General features: G+C 47.7%; 1 protein-coding gene across 1 annotated transcript in view; it reads right to left on the reverse strand.

Moving 5' to 3' along the window:
• The window catches only part of LOC307222064 (kazrin-like), a 227,339-nt gene extending 215,316 nt beyond the window's left edge, over window positions 1-12,023 (reverse strand). The window contains exon 1 of the mRNA XM_079987104.1: window positions 11,539-12,023. Within this exon, the coding sequence (XP_079843230.1) occupies window positions 11,539-11,806 (268 nt within the window). The 5' untranslated portion in view covers window positions 11,807-12,023. The remainder of the gene's footprint in view (window positions 1-11,538) is intronic.
• Between the last annotated feature and the right edge of the window lie 4,103 nt (window positions 12,024-16,126).

The raw sequence follows: 16,126 nt of genomic DNA on the forward strand, positions 1-16,126 counted from the left end.
TCTGTGTCTATTCTGTCAAAACACTTTCCAATTATGCTCCCGGCAATTTGGGCTGGCACCAAGAGATGACTACAGACATACGATGGTGGCTTTAAACAGAGTCAGGCTGTTGGTCCATCTACTCCAGGGACTACAGCTCCCATCATTCCTGACCATTGACCATACAGACTGGACGCGATGAGCGCCGGAGCCCTACAGCATTGGTTCTTCATCAATCTAACCTGACTGGCAGTGGCTCTTCAGAGAAAGGTCTTTCCCCCATCACCAGCTCCTTGACCCTATGTAGAAGATCTCAGGTTTATTCTCTACCACGTTTAGAAAAACTTTTGGTCCTCCAGATGTTCTTCAACTACAACTCATAGCTGTGCTCATTGGGGCTGATGCGAGTGGTCGTTCAGCAATAACTGGGGAGCCACAAGTCCTTTACCCCTGTTCTACATGCAACACAGATGTCTCCACCACCGAGTTAGACACCCCCCTCTGAATTACATTTTCCAGGGTTTGATCACACACACCATGCCCTCATGCCAGGCTAGATGAGCCTGGGGTACCCATCGAGATCAGGTGCAACAGAAGAAACACTGGCAAAATGAAGTAAACATGCTTGCATTTGAACCTAAAACAGGCATGGGGAACCTTTTTAAGCATAAGGGCCACATTCCCCCAAAGGCAGTCTTCCAGGGGCCACATCCCAGTGGTGGGCGGGGCCAGAGGCAAAAGTGGGCAGGGCAACAAATGCAAATTTTACCTTTGCACTGTAAGCTACTCACACACCCCTCTCTATCCTCTAACCAGGCAAACAAATGGTGTTATCAGAGTTCAAGGTCACATGCACAAAAACACCCAAGGAGCGTGCAAAGTAGGAGTCATGAGGGGACATAGCTGAGGAGGTGTAGCCTTGGAAAGAGTCCCAAAAGCCAGGCTGAGAGGCCTGGAAGGCTGCATGTGCTTCCAGGCCTGAGGTTATCGACCCCTGTTTTAAACCAAGAAGTTGATATGAATTACACAGGTGAAGGGTGCCAGTGGAAGAGGCAGAATGCCTCAACTGATATTTCCTGAGGGTTTTTGTTCTTTTTTTGACAGCGGAATGGACTACCTTGGAAGGTGGTGCGACTCTCCTTCATTGGAAATTTTTAAGCAAAAGTTGGACATTGACCTTTCAGAGATTCTTCAGCTGTGATTCCTGCATTCCAGCTATGACCTGCATCCCCTCCAACTTCACGATTCTATGATTCTAGGACAAGGCAATATAAGTTGGCAAAACACCTGCAATGTTTGATCCCCATCATTTTCAGAACTCTGGACAGAACATGATTGGGATTTATTTTTATTTATTTTTTGAACTCTTCCCATTTGATTCTGGCTTCAAAATACAGTCAACTGCTAATATTTTGTTTGTTTTTATTCTCTGCAAATGGTGGCAGAGATTCTGTCTCTCACTTTACATAGCAGATATTTTATGTATGTGCAGTTTGCTTAATTTGGGAAATAAAATTAAAATGTGCATGCGAAGAAGCAATATGGCAAAAGTGGGTGATAAAAATTACGGCTGAAACTTTCCATTGATCCAGTCAATCAGTGTGTGGAAATTAATTTTGATCCAATAGGATAAAAGCTATGGATGCCTTTCTATGTGTTTGGGGGCGCCAAGGCCAGATTAAAGTGGGTGGAAACTGTGGTGCAATTTCTAAAATAGCACTTCCTCTCCTAGAAAGAACATGTGAAATAATGTACCACAAAATAAGTCTCGTGCTATCTTCAAGTCTAACAAATTTATCATGATGGAACATTTATATACTACTACAAATACTCTGAGCACTGCTGTTTCACAACTCTCAGCAGAGCACAAACAAAAACATTTTGCCAAACTTTATAACCTAAAAGAAAATACTCTCAGTATGTGCAGTTCCACATTTTGAACTCACTTAACTCTTCATTGTTTTTGCAGTCTAACCTACCTCATGAGACCATTGCACAGATAAAATGCAAAATGAGACTTAGTGGTTGCATTGTAGGCATCAAATTTTGATTCCCTTAAACAGACTGAAGCATCTTTGTGCAATGAAAGGGTCATGCTTTTTCAGCCAGTCCCCCTGCAAATTAGTGTAGTCTGCAGTCTGTAGATTCCTGTAGTCTGTAGTCACTGGGGTCGGGAACTGTGGCACTAAAGCAGGTTTCCCTCTAATCTCACGCAGAATTTCAGAAATGTGGCCAGGGTTGTCTCTACCATTGGGCAGAGTGGAGCAGCCACCTTAGGCAGCAGGACTTGTGGCAGGGTGGCGGTGGTCAAGTGAGAGCCAGAGGTGATGGTCAGGTGTTGGAGGACCCAGCTGCATACACCCCATGAACTGCACCCTTTAAGCTATCCTTTTAGCCTCAGGTACAGTGGAGGAAAGGGACGTGGGTGGCGCTGTGGTCTAAACCACAGAGCCTAGGGCAGGGGTAGGCAACCTAAGGCCCATGGGCCAGATGCAGCCCAATCACCTTCTCAATCTGGCCCGCGGATGGTCCGGGAATCAGTGTGTTTTTACATGAGTAGAATGTGTCCTTTTATTTAAAATGCATCTCTGGGTTATTTGTGGGGCATAGGAATTTGTTCATCCCCCCAAAAAAAATATAGTCCAGCCCAGCGCATGGTCTGAGGGCTGAAAAAGGTTGCTGACCCCTGGCCTAGGACTTGCCGATCAGAAGGTCGCGGTTCGAATCCCCATGACGTGGTGAGCTCCCGTTGCTTGGTCCCTGCTCCTGCCCACCCAGCAGTTTGAAAGCACATCAAAGGGAAAGTAGATAAATAGGTACCACTCCGACGGGAAGGTAAACGGCGTTTCGGTACGCTGCTCTGGTTTGCCAGAAGCGGCTTAGTCATGCTGGCCACATGACCCGGAAGCTGTCTGCGGACAAACGCTGGCTCCCTCGGCCTACAGAGATGAGCACACAACCTCAGAAATGTCCACAACTGGACCTAACAGTCAGTCCAGTCTTTACTTTTACAGTGGAGGAAACTGTCCCTAACTTTAGCACTGAAGAAAAAATCAACTGTCAGTCTTGCATGTGGAACAGGGAGGGCAGCACCATCTTGCCCTTTGCTTTAGGCTATAAAATGGCTTGGATCAGCCTTAGTGGAGGACAAGCTCAGAGGTCAAGCCTTGCCCTTTGGCAAGAACAATATTTGGGTTGACCAGCTAAAATGTGTTGTCCACTGGTGGGGATTGCTGCCCTATATATTGTGATTGGTTCCAACATGATGACTTCAGAGAGGGGAAGGAGAGATAAAGAGATACCCCCCCCCCCTCAATTAATTATTCCCAGAGTTGCACAGTGAGTTGGGAACCAGATCCTGCCACCATTTTATGGAATGCTAATTGGTTTTACATGCGCGTGCACACACAAAAACAACTCCAGTTATTCTGCAATAGTTCCACAGACCCCAGTTCCAGACTTGCCCACCTGTTTACAAAGCAGAGGCCTAATATTTGCTGGGCAAATCCTGACGGCGCACTAAATACATTTGATGTTAGATTAGTTTGTTTAAATGGCTAGAACTCCCCGCACGCTGGAAACAGCTAAATATTACAACTTTGATGGAACGAATCCCCTAAACGAATCTCTAAATCAATTTGCACTGACGAGCATTGGCGATGCAAGCACAGCTGATGGGAAGGAAGAGGGTGAGGGGAATGCAGCCTGCAGGCAAAGAGGGAGGGGGCCACACAAGATGCTCACACACATGTACTGTGTGCACACTGCATGCACACAGACACAGCACTGAAGACAAAGGGTGCAATGCTGAAACAAAGAGACACCCTGAAGATCTTTGCACATCCCAAGCCAAGCCACCACCAGGTGAGACCCTACCCAACAAGGAGCACAGATCCAAGCAAGGATGTACGGTACGTTGAATCTTGCTGGAAGCAGCAATGGCTTTTCTGAAACACTGGAAGCTGCCTTCAGACCAATGGGCCGTCGAGCTCAGCATTGACCAGGAGCAGCCAAAGTGGCAAACTTCAGATGGACTGCAGCTCCCATCTTCTCTGTCCATAGGCCGTGTTGGCTGGGGTTGATGGGAGGTGGAGTACAACAGGACCTGAGTAGCACCCCATGAGCTACAACTGGGATTTGTCTAGTTTAGTCAGAAAGGGGCTAGAGCAGCCTTTGTCAACCTGTGGGTCCCCAGATGTTGTTGAACTAGAACTCCCATCACCCCTAGCTAGCAAGGCCAGAGCTCAGGGATGATGGGAGTTGTAGTCCAACCTGGGGACCCCCAGGTTGAGAACTGCTGGGCTAGAGGGAAGGTATGAACATAAGAAGAGCCTGCTGGATCAGGGCCAAGGTACATCTAGTCCAGCACACTGTCCCCACAGTGCCCAACCAGGTGCTCCAAAGATGATGATGATGATGATGATGATAATAATAATAATAATAAATTTTATTTATATCCCGCCCTTCCTAGCCATAACCGGGCTCAGGGCAGCTAACGTCTGAATATAAATACTGTACGTTAAAACATAAAATTCAGCAATTGACTGAAATACAGCTTAAAATTGGATTAAAATCAAATAAGATCAGAAGGCAACCGTCCAATTATGACTATAGGGGTTGGGAACCTTAGGTACTCACCAGGCTCAGCTATTTATACGAGCTGGTGAGAGGAGTTAGAGAGGCCTCTTATATACAGGGTCTTGTAGGAGGAGAAGGGTCAGACTAGGTCCCAACCAAAGGCCTGGCGGAACAGCCCTGTCTTGCAGGCCCTGCAGAAAGATGCCAAGTCCCACAGGGCCCTGGTCTCTTGTGGCAGGGCATTCCACCAGGCTGGGGCCAGCGCTGAAAAGGCCCTGGCTCTGGTTGAAGCCAGTCTAATATCCTTGAGGCCCAGGACCTCCAAGATGTTATTGTTTGCGGACCGTAGGGTCCTCCACGGGGCATACCAGGAGAGGCAGTCCCGTAGGTATGAGGGTCCTGTGGATATTTTCACCCCCTCCCATTGCAAGAATCTCCTGATTTTTTCAGAAAGGAGGGGGCGGAAACTGCTCTTCGCTTCTTCCGCTCCTGCCTGACTCTGTGAGGAGTCTGAGTGTTATCTATGTAGTGATTAGATGGCTGAGTGAGAGCTGTAACACTCAGGCAAGTCAGTAGCTCTTTAGTGTTTAGTTTGTAGCAGCTATTAGAAAATACAGAAGTTATGCTTCACAGCTTTCTTCTGTGTTCATACTCTGCTGAGTTTGGTGCTCACAACTCACAATTGTGGGTCCAGTGCACTTAGACCTAATTTCTAGGAGTGGAAGGTCTCTGGAAGTGCTCCAGTTTGTTTGAACCAGGGCAGAACCAGTTGTTGAGCCCAGTAGCTGGAATCGGCTCAAAGGCGTACTGACAGGTCCCAGGTCATATAGGGCTTTAAAAGTTAGAACCAACACCTGAAACCTGACCCTTTACTCCACCGGGAGACAGTGCAGCTGATGTAGCACTGGATGAATGTGATCCCGCGGCAAGGACTCCGTAAGTAGTCTCGTCGCGGCATTCTGCACCCAATGGAGTTTCTGGGTCAGAATGAGAGACACACAAAGCAGGACCCAAGTAAAACAGCATTCTCCCCACTTGTGATTCTGAGCAACTGACATTCAAAGGCATTACTGATTCTGTCAGTGTTAGAACATGGTCATCATGGTTAGTAGCCATCGGCAGCCCTAGCCTCTATGAATTTGTACCCTCCATTCAGACTGCAAACGGGAAAACACAGCAAGAGCGGTTAGGTACCAATGCATCTCCACCTACAAATCAGATGGGAGAGCAGCATCTGCTGGAGAGTGTTCCATGCTATGGTTATCTGCCTGGTTCAGACTGTAGATATGTGTGGTCCATTCAGCTCAGTACCATCCATATTGATTGGCAGAGGTTCTCCGGTTGTTTCAGAGGAACCATTCCCAGCCATACTGGGAGATGCCAGGGGCTGAACCTGTGACCTGCACAACAGTTGCTATGCCACTGAGAAACCTCTCTCCTAGCTTCCATCAGTTCCTCCTCCTTCATTTGGGGAGAGGGCCGAGAGAAGAGACCTCTCCCTCATGCCTGGGTTAGTTTGCACTTCGCCAAACATTGCATATTCTCCATCTCAAAGGGCCTCCCTAGGCAGAGATGTGGTACAGCAGATGTCTCTTATGTTTCCCACACCCACAAACATGTATACAGAGTTTGCTGTTCCTGAAAAATATGTACTTTGTTTCATAAAATTATTGTAACAGAATGGATGGATACAATAGCACTAATTGAATGAAACACTTGCAATCACACTGTGGGTCCCCCACCCCTTTAACTACAGTGATAGCTCGGGTTACAGACCTTCAGGTTACAGACTCCGCTAACCCAGAAATAGTACCTCGGGTTAAGAACTTTGCTTCAGGATGAGAACAGAAATCGCGCGGCAGCAGCGTGGCGGCAGTGGGAGGCCCCATTAGCTAAAGTGGTACCTCAGGTTAAGAACAGTTTTAGGTTAAGAACGGACCTCCAGAACAAATTAAGTTCTTAACCAGAGGTACCATTGTACAGGGACATGTCAGGGTAGGGAGATGTTTCTCTGCCAACACAAAGCATGAGAAGAAGAATTTAACCCTACCCCCTGCACAACTGCAACAAAAACCATGCTGCAGTTAGGCAGTGGTGGGGTGGGGAGAGGATTAAATCTCACCTTCTGATGCACTGTGATAGATATTTCAAAAGGTTTTGATAACAGGGACTGAAAATGTATTTCACACAAACATAGGCTTGATTGTGCGAGCTATATATTATGAACTATTTTGTGTTGCCTGTATGTTGACATAATAAACAGTTCATGGGCGGGAATAATAATAATAAATTTTATGCCTTTTAAGAAACACTTCTAAGAGTAGCACAAATCTGCCAGTTGAAGCAGGTAGCCCAGTCTTATCTAATGGTAGGACTGGCCCCAGATGATGCTGAATCACTTACTATGTAAGACACACACTTTGCAAAGGCAAATAATACAATCAACAACAACAAAACTCTAAACCAAAAATGCACTGTAATCACACACCAGGATCTAGCTCTGCAAGTTGTAAATTAAATTCAAGCCATTCAGATGTTCACAAAGCATAATCAGCAGAAGCCAACAGGAAGTCAATCATCTCATTCATTCCCTACACAGACTTATGCTGCAATCCTATACTTACCTGGGAGTAAATCCCATTGAACTCAGAGGGAGCTTACTTCCGCGTAGTTGGTTGTATGGGGTTCTTGTGCAAATTTTACCTAGACCAGGCATAGGCAAACTCTGGCCCTCCAGATGTTTTAGAACTACAATTCCCATCATCCCTAACTAACAGGACCGGTGGTCAGGGATGATGGGAATTGCAGTCTAAAAACATCTGGAGGGCCGGAATTTGCCTATGCCTGACCTAGACCATCAATCCAAGTGGTCCATCGCAGCATTCCCCCACATGTGGCTCATAAAACCTGTGCAAATGGGTCCCAGGTTTGATCAGAAAACCCAAAACATTGTTCCTTGCAATCCATCATTTGCATGAGGAATGCCTTTTACAACTTTTGTCTCGTTGGCATGGTGCAATGCTGTGTTGACACTTGTCACTGAACATCTGAACAGCTGAAGTCTTACATTAACACGTGGGAACCGCTCTCTGGCAGCTAGAAGCAGTGAAGGTCTCAGATTCAAAATTCATGCAACAATAAATTGTTGGTCACCATAGCAAGTAAATTTGGACTTATGGGTTGCCATGCCGAAAAGGTTGGGACTTGGGAACCCTCAATCTATCAGACCACAGTTACATGTTAAAAAATGTTGACTTCTTCATAATTCAGTGGTGCCCACTGGGAATATCCTGCTTGGCAGATATATACATTTATCATATACTTTGGAGGGCTTCCTTTGGCTGGTCCAGGTGTGCTGCCTGAGCCACCATGTTTCCCAGCTTGGTTTTCTTTTGGCAAACACCATCCCAAATGAGCTTAGCTTTCGTGTCTGAGTGCACCTTGGCTGTGGGAAGGAGAGATCACTGCACCTAGAGTCCCCGTCCCCTTCTGTATGCAAGGTGGATGCAAAGCAGAGGAGGAATTTGCAATTTCTACAGAGGTCAGGCAGTGCACAACACATATAGACCCAGGCTCACACTCTCGACCCTACTCACAGCAATCAGGCTTCATTAGTCTAGATCAGCGGTAGCCAGCATGATACCTTAAAGATGCGGTTAGATCCCAACTCTCATTAGCACCAATCAATATGGCCAGTGGTCAGTAGTCCAACATCATTGGGAGGGTACAACATTGGCCATGTTTAGATACAGGCCAGGTCTGCATGCATGAGTGACTGTGTGTGTGTTTAACAGAATTGTACATTTTTGCAAATGTTGGTTCAACCTCTGCACCTCATGCTACACCACTGGCAGGTTGCCACCCAAGGCTGCCATGTCTTGCACACTCATTTAGGAGTCCATCTCACCAAATTCAGTGGATGTTATTTCTTAGGAAGGTAGGATGCTGCCTTATACCAAGGCAGACAACTGGTCCATCTATCTCAATACTGTCTAGGGATCAGAATTGAAGCGTTTCAGATTGGGGACAATTCTAGCCCTTCCTGAAGAAGCTGGAGATGTTGGGACCTGGAACCTCCTGCTCAAAGAGCAGATGTTCAGCCAGTATGGTGGGCAAATAGGCCAATTTCAGTTTCACATTCTCTCAATCTTGAGTTCCGTTCTCCAGTCTTCCACATCTGTTTGCAATTTTAACAACAACAAAATGAAAAGCCACCAATGTTTCAGCGCACATGCAATTTCTCCCCAATATACTATTTTTTTTGCAGAGCAATTTCTCCTAATAGAATTCATTCTCACTTGTATATGCATTTTTAAGCACACTTTGTGCACAATACTTGGCTGGAGATCTCAATTGCAAAATTCAGCAAAGTGCAAATTTCAGATGATGGCTCTGTTTCAAACCACACATTGTTTCAGAAAGTGAAGATCAGGTAGGATTGCCTTGGAATGCAAACTAAATCCACATTCTCTCCCCCACCCTTCCAATCCTATCTACCACTAAGATACAGTCCTACTGCAGAATTCTGACTGAACCTACCCAGGATCACCTTGCAAGTTGAAATTCATAATCAGTGAAGCCAGCCTGTCTGCGGCACAGAGGGCACCCAGACACTTTTAAACATTCTAGCTGTTTTAATGTGGGAGTGTGAGGGGTAAGGACTGCAGCTGGCATAGCGGAGAGCTGAACATACCTCAACAATCAGGAAAGCAGGTTAGATATATCACATTAATGAAACGGATTTAGGAGTCACAACCAGCCACGACTTCCATCGCTATTGCATAATGGGGAGGTGGGGGAGATTCCCTCCCATCCAACAAAATAAGTGAGAGAGATACTAAAGGGATGATCAGGAGCCATTCAGCTCCCATTTCCTAACTCTGATGTAAAAATTAAGAGGATAAATCACTCATTGAACAGCCTGAAGAGCCCCTTGTTACATCGCAGAGCTATTCCTGTGCAATTTACAAGACACACTGCTTCAAAGTCTCCTTAAGTTTATTTCATTTCCACAAGCAAGGGGGGAGAATGCAGAAATGCGGAGCGGCTGTTTTATACGAGGGAAGTCAGACCCGCCAGAGGCACTTTCCCAGCCATTTCCTCATTATAACACACATACCTAACTGTCCGTTTGCCTTTTGCACATCTATTCTCTCTTGCCCTTTTTTTTTTTTTACACCATCACATATCAAGCTGCTTTCATTGCAATGCCAGGTCGCCCAGCTTGCTTAACTCTCCCTGTCCCTCCTCTCACAACCAATAAATCGGAATGACAACAACACACTTTCTGAATCAGATTCAAGGCATTGACTAGAACGTGAACAGAGGGGCAAATCCGGAAACCAGAGGAAAGCAAACAGAAAACACGAACTGCCAATTTGAAATGGAGAAGGGGGGTTGGGGGGAGAGAGAAGAAAGCATTCTTAAAATTCCCACCATTTTGATAACTGCATTTCAAACTAATTACTCTCTGCCAGCAATTTAATTTGGGGGTGGGGGGAAGCAAAGGAAGATTCTGCTCTTAACCAGAGCCACACACACCAGAAATGCTATCATGACATCATCACTCCAACACGGTATTTGCAGGACTCCCTGTGTCTAAGCAGGTCCACTGCAAGGTTTGGAGCGGCTTTCAAAAGCACCTCACATTTGCCTTTACGGATGACCAAGGTGCAAACAAAGCAGGAGAACGTGCCTCCAAACGCCACCGAAAAGCTGCTGTCACACCTCTTAAAGCACTGACATCATCGTGCATAAGCACAGGAGGAAAAGCTGCTGGACAAAGGCCATATTCTCCAAGGTGCCAGTTTTGAAGGCTGCCCATTGATCCATCTTTCCCATTGAATACAACAAGAGACAGGCAGACAGGCAGGCAGAGAGAACAGCCTAGTGTCAAATAATTCTGTCCTGTTTCAGTCCAGACACTCTACACAGCACCTCCTTCGTACAAACGCAAACCACCTCTCTTAACATTATTGCAGAAGTCTGAAGAAAGGGAAGGTGGTTCGTGAGAGCAGTCCGCTTCATAAACAACCCTGCACCACAATTCGCCCTGCAAAGCACAGGGTCGCGTTTCTCTTGCAAAAAGATTGTTTAGCTGGATGAAATCCAAGGTGAGGATGGAAGAGGAGGAAGGGGGGTGAACAGCAACTTACCACAATACATTAGAGATGCAAACAATGAATTGCAGCCTCCCTAGAAAAGGACAGCGGTTGGGAAAACTCCAAACAGGAGTGGAATTAAAGCAAGTTTAAAGATATTGTAACAAACCAGGGGAAAGCCAAGAATGGAGGCATTCTTCCAGGAAATAATGCACAGGAATTGGGGCGGGGGGGGGGGGATGTTGAAAAAGACCTTGAGGAATCCAAAGTTTGCACAAACACAAACCTAGTTTGCAACCCTCCACAGACTTATTGGGTAGTAAGTCTCGCTGAGCATTGGGGGGGGGGGTACTGACTTCCGTGCAAGCACATGCATGCAATTGCAAAGGGAGGGGGGCGTGCAGAGAGAGCTGCATCCCTTCGCACGCTTAACTCGCCGCTGACTGCAACCGGGCTTTGCTCTGGAGTAAGCAAAGCAGAGGATCGTTCTGCTAGGCTGCCATTCTCTGCAGGATATGTTTGGGGTGGGGGGTGGAGTTGAGAAATAAACCCCACTGCACAAAGGGGGGCGCCTGCAACCCCAACGCGCGATTGCCACCAGGACTGCCACGAACAACACTTTACTCCCGAGTCAGCCTGCATAAGACCCGGCTGAGTGTCAGCCGAGCAAAAAGAGGGGTGGGTGGGAGAGAGAGAGGATGTTCCGAGGTGATCAGCGACCCCCTCCCCTCCCATCCTTAAGACACATGCTCAAGACACATTAGTCTCCCACCCCCCAAAAAGAGACCCCTCAAAAAAGGAGCTTATTGGGAAGAGAGCATCCCCCCACCCCTTCCTCAAAACGGCCCCGATCCCCGCCTGGGCGCAGTGCCCCGCTTACCTTGCAGGCTGGGCTGGCTGTTCTCCATGGCGCCGCCGGCCGCGGCCATCTCCGTGGCGTTGGGGCTGCTGTTGCTGTTGCTGCTGCTGCCGCTGCCTCCTCCGCCTCCTCCGCCTCCTCCTCCTCCTCCGGCGCCGGAGCAGGCGCTGAGCTCGGCCAGTCTCCGGCTGGTGGCTGTCAGCTCGGCTCGCAAGGCGCTCACCTCCTGGCCGGCCGCCTGGAGGGCTCCGTCGATGCGCAGGGCCAGCTGCTGGTTGCCCTCCATCATGCTCAGGATTTTGGCCTGCGGGACGGACAAGGCAGGAGGCTCAGGAGCCGCGAGAGACGCCGCATCGCGCACCCGGGCGGGCTGACTGGCCGACTGTTTGGCTGGCTGGGGAGCGGGCCTTTTCCCGGGGACCGGGGCACCTCCGCCCGGGCAGGCGACCTGTTGGATCCCCCTTCCTCGCCTGCAACGCGGCGCGGCCAGCGGCAGCCGCTCGCCCAGGGAAAGCAGCGCCGAGAAAGGCGGGGAGGGCGCTTTAAATGGAGCCTACCATCTGGCCGCCGAGCTGGAGGGGGGAACGGCGAGGAGCGCCGGAGAGGCGCGAAGGGCGCTGGCAGGAGGCCCGGCGGCGCCTCCCTGCCTCCGCCCGCGATGCAACCGTCGGAGGAGGAGGCTGAGCCGAGCGGGAGGGAGGGAAGCGGGTCCGGCGCGTCTCGCACACGCGCCGAGGGTCCCCATAGGAGAGAGGGGGCTCCGCTGGGCACTGCCCTCCCCTTGGCTTTAGGTGATGATGATGCAAGCTGCCTTATGGGCTTTTGCACAGCATCATTTATTTTAATTTATTTTATATTTTATTTTATTTTATTATCATGCGTTAGACTGGAAGAAGTTTGCACGGGTTCCTAAGGGTCAACTCGTCCAACCCCCAGCCATTGCAGGAATCACGGCTGAAGCAGCCCTGGCAGATGGCCCCCCATGGGCGTAGCCAGGATTTATGTTGGGGGGGGGCAAGGACACCCACCTGCCACCACCCTCTGTCTCGCTCTGTCTAGCAGATTTGGAATGAAATGTCTCAACCACAGTTGTTTTAAATTTACATTTCTTTTGACACCTCAGAAAAAAATCTGTTACAATCTTTCTGCTTCTAGGTAAAGGTAAAGGTACCCCTGCCCGTACGGGCCAGTCTTGCCAGACTCTAGGGTTGTGCGCTCATCTCACTCTATAGGCCGGGAGCCAGCACTGTCCGCAGACACTTCCGGGTCACGTGGCCAGCGTGACAAGCTGCATCTGGCGAGCCAGTGCAGCACACGAAACGTCGTTTACCTTCCCGCTGGTAAGCGGTCCCTATTTATCTACTTGCACCCGGGGGTGCTTTCGAACTGCTAGGTTGGCAGGCGCTGGGACCGAGCAACGGGAGCGCACCCTGCCGCGCGGATTCGAACCGCCGACCTTTCGATCGGCAAGTCCTAGGCGCTGAGGTTACCCACAGCGCCACCCATGTCCCTTTCTGCTTCTAGTTAAGTATTTATTTACTTCATTTAGGAGGGGGCAGCTGCCCACCCCCTGGGTAAATACCCATGGTGTCCCCCAAACATCTGTTGCCGTTGCTTTTATTTATTTACTTATTTGTTTCGTACAATTTATACACCTCTTGATTGATTTTTAAAAAATAATATCAAAAGCAGTTTACAAAGGATAAAACAGTAAAGTCAGTTTACGGCCCTACTTGAAAACATAAGAAAGTTTAAATATTAAAACAGATCAAAATTATCTCTGCTTTCTAAGTATCTGGGTAGGCTTGTCTGAACAGGCATATTTTTAGCTGGTGCCAAAAAGAGGACCGTGAAGGCGCCTGTTTGATCTCAATAGGTAGGGAGTTCCAAAGGGTAAGGTGCTGCCACATGAAAATAACAAGTTCTTACAAATGCAGAACATGGCACCCATGGTGGGGCCCATTCCACTGATCAAAGGAGATGAGGAACATGTGATCAAAGGAACATGTGGGATACGACACTCTTGTGGGTAAACTGACCCCAGGTTGTTAAGGGCTTTATAAGCTAATCGTGACACCTTGAACCTGGCCCAGAAGCAAATCGGCATCCAGAGCAGATCTCTGAGCACAAGTGTTACGTGCTGACAATAGCTCCCTGCTGTCAGCAATTGTGCTGCAGCATTCTGCACTTAACTGCAGCTTCCAAATCAAGTGTGAGCGAAGCCCCGCCTTATGGAAGCAGTCTTGTGGATTTTTAAAATTATTATTGTTTGGTAATACTGACTCTGGGGTCAATTAAAAATATTTAACCTCTTTATATCTATTATTACTAATTGCATTGTTTATCACCCACCATCCTAAGGTCCCAGCTCAGCATGAAAAACTGTTTAAAACAACTTAGAATCACAGAACTAAAATGCCCCCTACAAGTATACATTTCAGGTGTCAAAGACCAGTCTAAAGAGGTGTGTCTTCAGCTTTCCTCAAAAGCTGCATAAGGAAGGTGCCAAGCACACCTCTGTGGAAAGGCACACCGCAGCTTAGGGGCTGCCGCAGAGAGGGCCCTGTCCCCTGGGGGTAACATGCCCACTCTGAGCTTCTGAGTGCAGTGGCGCAACCAAGCGCATTGCTGGGCAAGCTGCATCCCTCCTGATGTCATTATCGGGACTCTGACTCCCATTAGCCCCGGTCAGCTAAGTCTAATGGTCAGGGATGATGGGAGCCTTAGTCTAACCTCTGGAGGGCCGCAGATTCCTCAGCTCTTCCATAAGAAGGTGCCGTGTGAAGCTATTAAAAAACTCTGCATCAATATTGATTATTAATTCATCAGTGTTGTAAATAAAATGCCGAGATTACTAATGGTATTAAAAATAGTTTGCGTTTGTGGCAAGCAACTTTATAGACATCCATGCAGATGGTGCTATATAAATAAAGTGGAAAGCTTTCGGTATTGTTAGGTTTGATTGCAGTCCTGTGCCTGTCTGTTCCGGAGGAGAATTCCCTCCCTGGTAAGTGTTCCTATAACTTCAGCCTTAGCTTAGTTTATTTACACGCCCCCTTTTCCAAAATAAACGGTGCCAACAGCAGCTCTCAAAACACAGAAAGCTTTAAAGAAAATACGATTTGTTGCAAAATGTTACCAATAGATTGAAATAAGGCCAAACAAACAATTCAGTAAACCTAGGATAACTTTATTTGTACTTCAGTGGAGTAACCAGGTTCTTAATATGCAACGCATATGGAACAGAATCCAGGTCAACGGCCTTAAAGATAAATAAATAAAAATGTTGCCTAAGGAAGATAAACAAAGCCCCCTCAAAAGGTAAAAATATAAAAAAATGAGTTTTAAAAAAGGGAAAATAGATAAAAATGAGCCTATGTTATTTCAGTTCTGTGATTTCCGTGGCTCTAGAATGTGACAAACCTTGGATATTGCCCAATAACCCTGACTGAACTCAATGTGGCTTACTTCTCAGTAGGCATGTGTAGGATTTGCAGAGGGGTGCCCATGTGGTGGCCAAAACAAGGATCTCATGGCACCTTAAATATTTATTTGTTACTGGATTTATTTAGTATACTTTGATCCCACCCTTCCTCTTATGATCTCAGGATGGGGTGCAAATGAATTAAAATACAAGAAAAACAGCCCTCCTAAAGAAAAGAAAAACCCCCCAGAGAAAACGGAGGATGCATATGTAACATCAACTGAAGACTACTAATAAATACATCTTATGGATCCAAGACAGCTACTTACAGAAGAGGGGAGGACCCTCAGACCTGGGGGCCAAATGCAGCCCTCTCTAAGCCTTGGGATTCTCCCCAGGCAGGCCCCTATCCCCAGTTCGCACCCCTCAGAGGCCCACTTTGCACCCTCCTTTCAGATATTTGTCTGGTGGGACTGTGTCCTTGATCTCTGGCCATGCCTCTTGCTTGCCTGAATGGATGGAGGATGGGGGGGGGGTGGTATGCCAACACCATACAAAGATAAAGGTTAGTTTTGTTGCTCTGCCCGCTTTCACCTCTGGCCCTTCCCACCACTTGCATGTGGCCCCCAGAACTTTGTTCCAGCTTGAATGTGACTGTCAGTCTGTTATGTACTGCGTTGAATAGGATCCAAAAGGCAGCAGTCTGATCGGTCCTAGAACAATAGGATCCAGAATGCAGCGGTCTGATTAGTTCACAGGAGCCACCCAATCCAGCTCCAGGTGGAAGTGAATCCGCTACCTGATTGGCCTGCAGGAGAATCCTGAAACTAGCCAATCACGTGGGGCCCATTGTGTAAATAATGTATAGTAAGCAGACATTCTGGGGGAACTTCCATTCCTCCTCACAACTATGAGCTGAATAAAGAGCATGAAATCCACACTCGGCTGTGAGTATATTTCACAGTCCCAAGAAAGACCCAGAGGGTCCATGATGAATATCAAAGGATGACTGTGTTGCTCTTATCATATTGTTTTGGAACGAGCAAATTTGATAGATCCGCCTTGAAATATGAACGGAGATTTCTCCCCATCACATGAGTCCAGCTGGGGGAAAGCTAGGCACAACACTAAGCCCAAGACCAGCTCCATCACTGTTATCCATGGGTTGGGCACCACATAGGAAGC

This window comes from Podarcis cretensis (genome assembly GCF_951804945.1).
Source record: "Podarcis cretensis genome assembly, chromosome: 8".
Taxonomy (NCBI): Eukaryota; Metazoa; Chordata; class Lepidosauria; order Squamata; family Lacertidae; genus Podarcis; species Podarcis cretensis.